The sequence below is a fragment of the Salmo salar genome, chromosome ssa22 (assembly GCF_905237065.1).
Source record: "Salmo salar chromosome ssa22, Ssal_v3.1, whole genome shotgun sequence".
Lineage (NCBI taxonomy): Eukaryota > Metazoa > Chordata > Actinopteri > Salmoniformes > Salmonidae > Salmo > Salmo salar.
Window position 1 is genome coordinate 59,850,990 of NC_059463.1, and position 2,455 is coordinate 59,853,444.

Sequence of the window (2,455 nt, forward strand, 5' to 3'; positions counted from 1 at the left end):
TTCACATCTGTTACGCTGGTGCTGAGACATGGGTTACATTAGTAGTTAGACTCAGAAACACCGTGTAGAAGAAGTGCTTCCTGAATATCAGACAAGTGAAATCTGAAAGATGTTTGGAATATTTTTTTCTCAAGTATTATTATTTTCCTATAGACATGAGATAAGACATGAATAGTCCTATGGCAAGAATGGTGTTGATTGTATGGTATAAATACTAGGGTTTTTTTTATAGCCCAGACTAGTTTCAGACAGCACACACAGAATAAATAGTTTCTGTTCTCTTCATTCATGAAATGCACGTCTTTTCCTGAAGAAGCACTTGACAACATGGCGGAGCCATTTTAGAACATTAATTGAAAACATTTGTGTTTTGTCCAACATTCTTACAAAGTTAAAACCCTCAAATATTGAATATAACATATATACTCTATTACATTAACAATCGAAAATGGGGTTGGAACACTATGATTCTTACTACTGTCACGGTGTGGGAAATAAGCGAATATTTGACAATACAATAAGTTATTTTCACGACTGCTTATTATTTATAGAATTCGTGAAAGGGGAATAAAAATCGCGATAAATATTATTGGTTTCATTATCTTGAAGCACTTGAGGAAAATACAAGTCTTTATTTATTTTTTTTTTTTACACATTATTACATAGGAACCGTGGCTGCCTTCCGTTGACCTTTTCATTTAGACAAAAAAACACATTTTAAAACTTTAATATGATACAGAATACAGGCAAATAGCCACTCCATAGTCGATAATAACATGGCGAGAGGGAAATGAACGGATACATAGTTACATTCCGCTGCCTTGACTTAGCCACAATGTAACTTTACGCTGTAGTCCATTTGTGTAACTGTTTCATTAGACGAGTAGTCTAACTAGTCTCCAAACTCCGACACGCAGGGAACAGAATAGAAATGATCCTATAGTCCATTTGTTTTTGTTGTTGTTGACAAGTAGCCTAGTCTTTAGACGTTGAAAATGTACTAGGAAACAGAAAATAAAATAATACGAGAACATAACAAAAAAAGATGAAAAGAAGTTAATTCTCACCTTCCAGGTAGAAAGCCTTACAACCTTCATCTCGGAGTTTTTGCAACAGCAAGCCGAGAACAGAGCTCGCCACACCGGTCTCCTGCCAGTCCGTAGTAGCCTCGTCATACAGAACAACCATGTCCGTCTTGCATCGCTTCACGAATTTCTCCTTATCCTCGTTGTTAGGGATGATGGACCGGATCGGTAGATTCCCCTTCTTCAGTCTCCGCAGCATCAAACCGGGAATCGTCAGGTTGATGGCGGATTCAATGTGCGACGATTCGTAGAGTTCATGAGATCGGCAGTCCAGCAGCAGTAGTGAGCTCACCCCGAGCCCGGACTCCAGTTCTTCTTGAAGCCATTCTACACTTTTACTCGACATCATCTCTGTCACGTCCCGGGTACCGTTCCAAAGATGAATTTTCATCAGGGAAATGTGGAGATGGATCTTTGCAGTAACATGAGGGAGGGGGGGGAAATACAAAATCACGGCGCTAAACTTCTACTGCTGTGGATAAGGACAGAACCGAGTCCTCTCTGATCTCTTTCGTCCACCGATACAGCAGCAAAGCTGCTCGCAAAGGCTGCTAGACGGAATGAACACACCACCAGACTTGAACACATGAAGGATATGTTTTTTTTAATTTCAGTCCGTTGGCTAGAAATGATGCTGGGTTCATTCAGATACCGTCGACGTCCATTTGGCACTGCGGTCTTTTATCGGTCCTTTAATTAATGAAAAATGACCTATATCGCGTTATTATATAAATCTGATGAAAATGTGGATTCCGGATGAATCGCAGCTATAGCACATGTTTTTTTTTACATGTTTGCTATTCGACCGCCTCCCGGGTGTCATTTCCAGTAACCGCTGTGACAAGCAGGCTGAACTAAAAGGGGCTTGCAGACAGTAGGCATGTCACTGTAGAAGGAGGAGCTGGGCAACAGTTAAGGACGTAACATATAGCATGGGAAAGGTTTTTACTTTCAGACATCATATCCTTCTCTCTCTCACCAACTTGGACAGAAACAAATGGCCTATAATAATATATATGATAATTAACTCAACCCTGTCGGATTCCTAGGGGGGGGGGGGACCCTAGTCTTATTAGAATCTCCAAATGCGTAATTGCGTCTAGACACCTTTTGGCACATAGGACATATGCCATGCCAATATATAGGAGTAAAGCCATTGGACCATAACAATACCCCTTCTAAACGTCCACATAGATGCTTTTCAATACAGAGATATTAGAAACTAAAAGGACAACGCATAATGCTCTATCGATGGCTACGGAAGACTCAGTTACAGCCTGTTCCTCTTTAACAGATCACCCCCCCCCCCTCTCTGTCTCACCCTCCATCCTCTCTCTCTCACCCTCCCAACCTGATAAGAACATTCATTA

The 2,455-nt window shown here is 40.8% G+C and overlaps 1 protein-coding gene across 1 annotated transcript; it reads right to left on the reverse strand.

Moving 5' to 3' along the window:
- Positions 1-650: 650 nt before the first annotated feature.
- Positions 651-1,941, reverse strand: dus7 (Dual specificity protein phosphatase 7). The gene is given in 1 exon segment (NM_001146676.1): positions 651-1,941. A coding segment is annotated over 1 exon segment (420 nt). The 5' UTR covers positions 1,477-1,941; the 3' UTR covers positions 651-1,056.
- Positions 1,942-2,455: the final 514 nt, after the last annotated feature.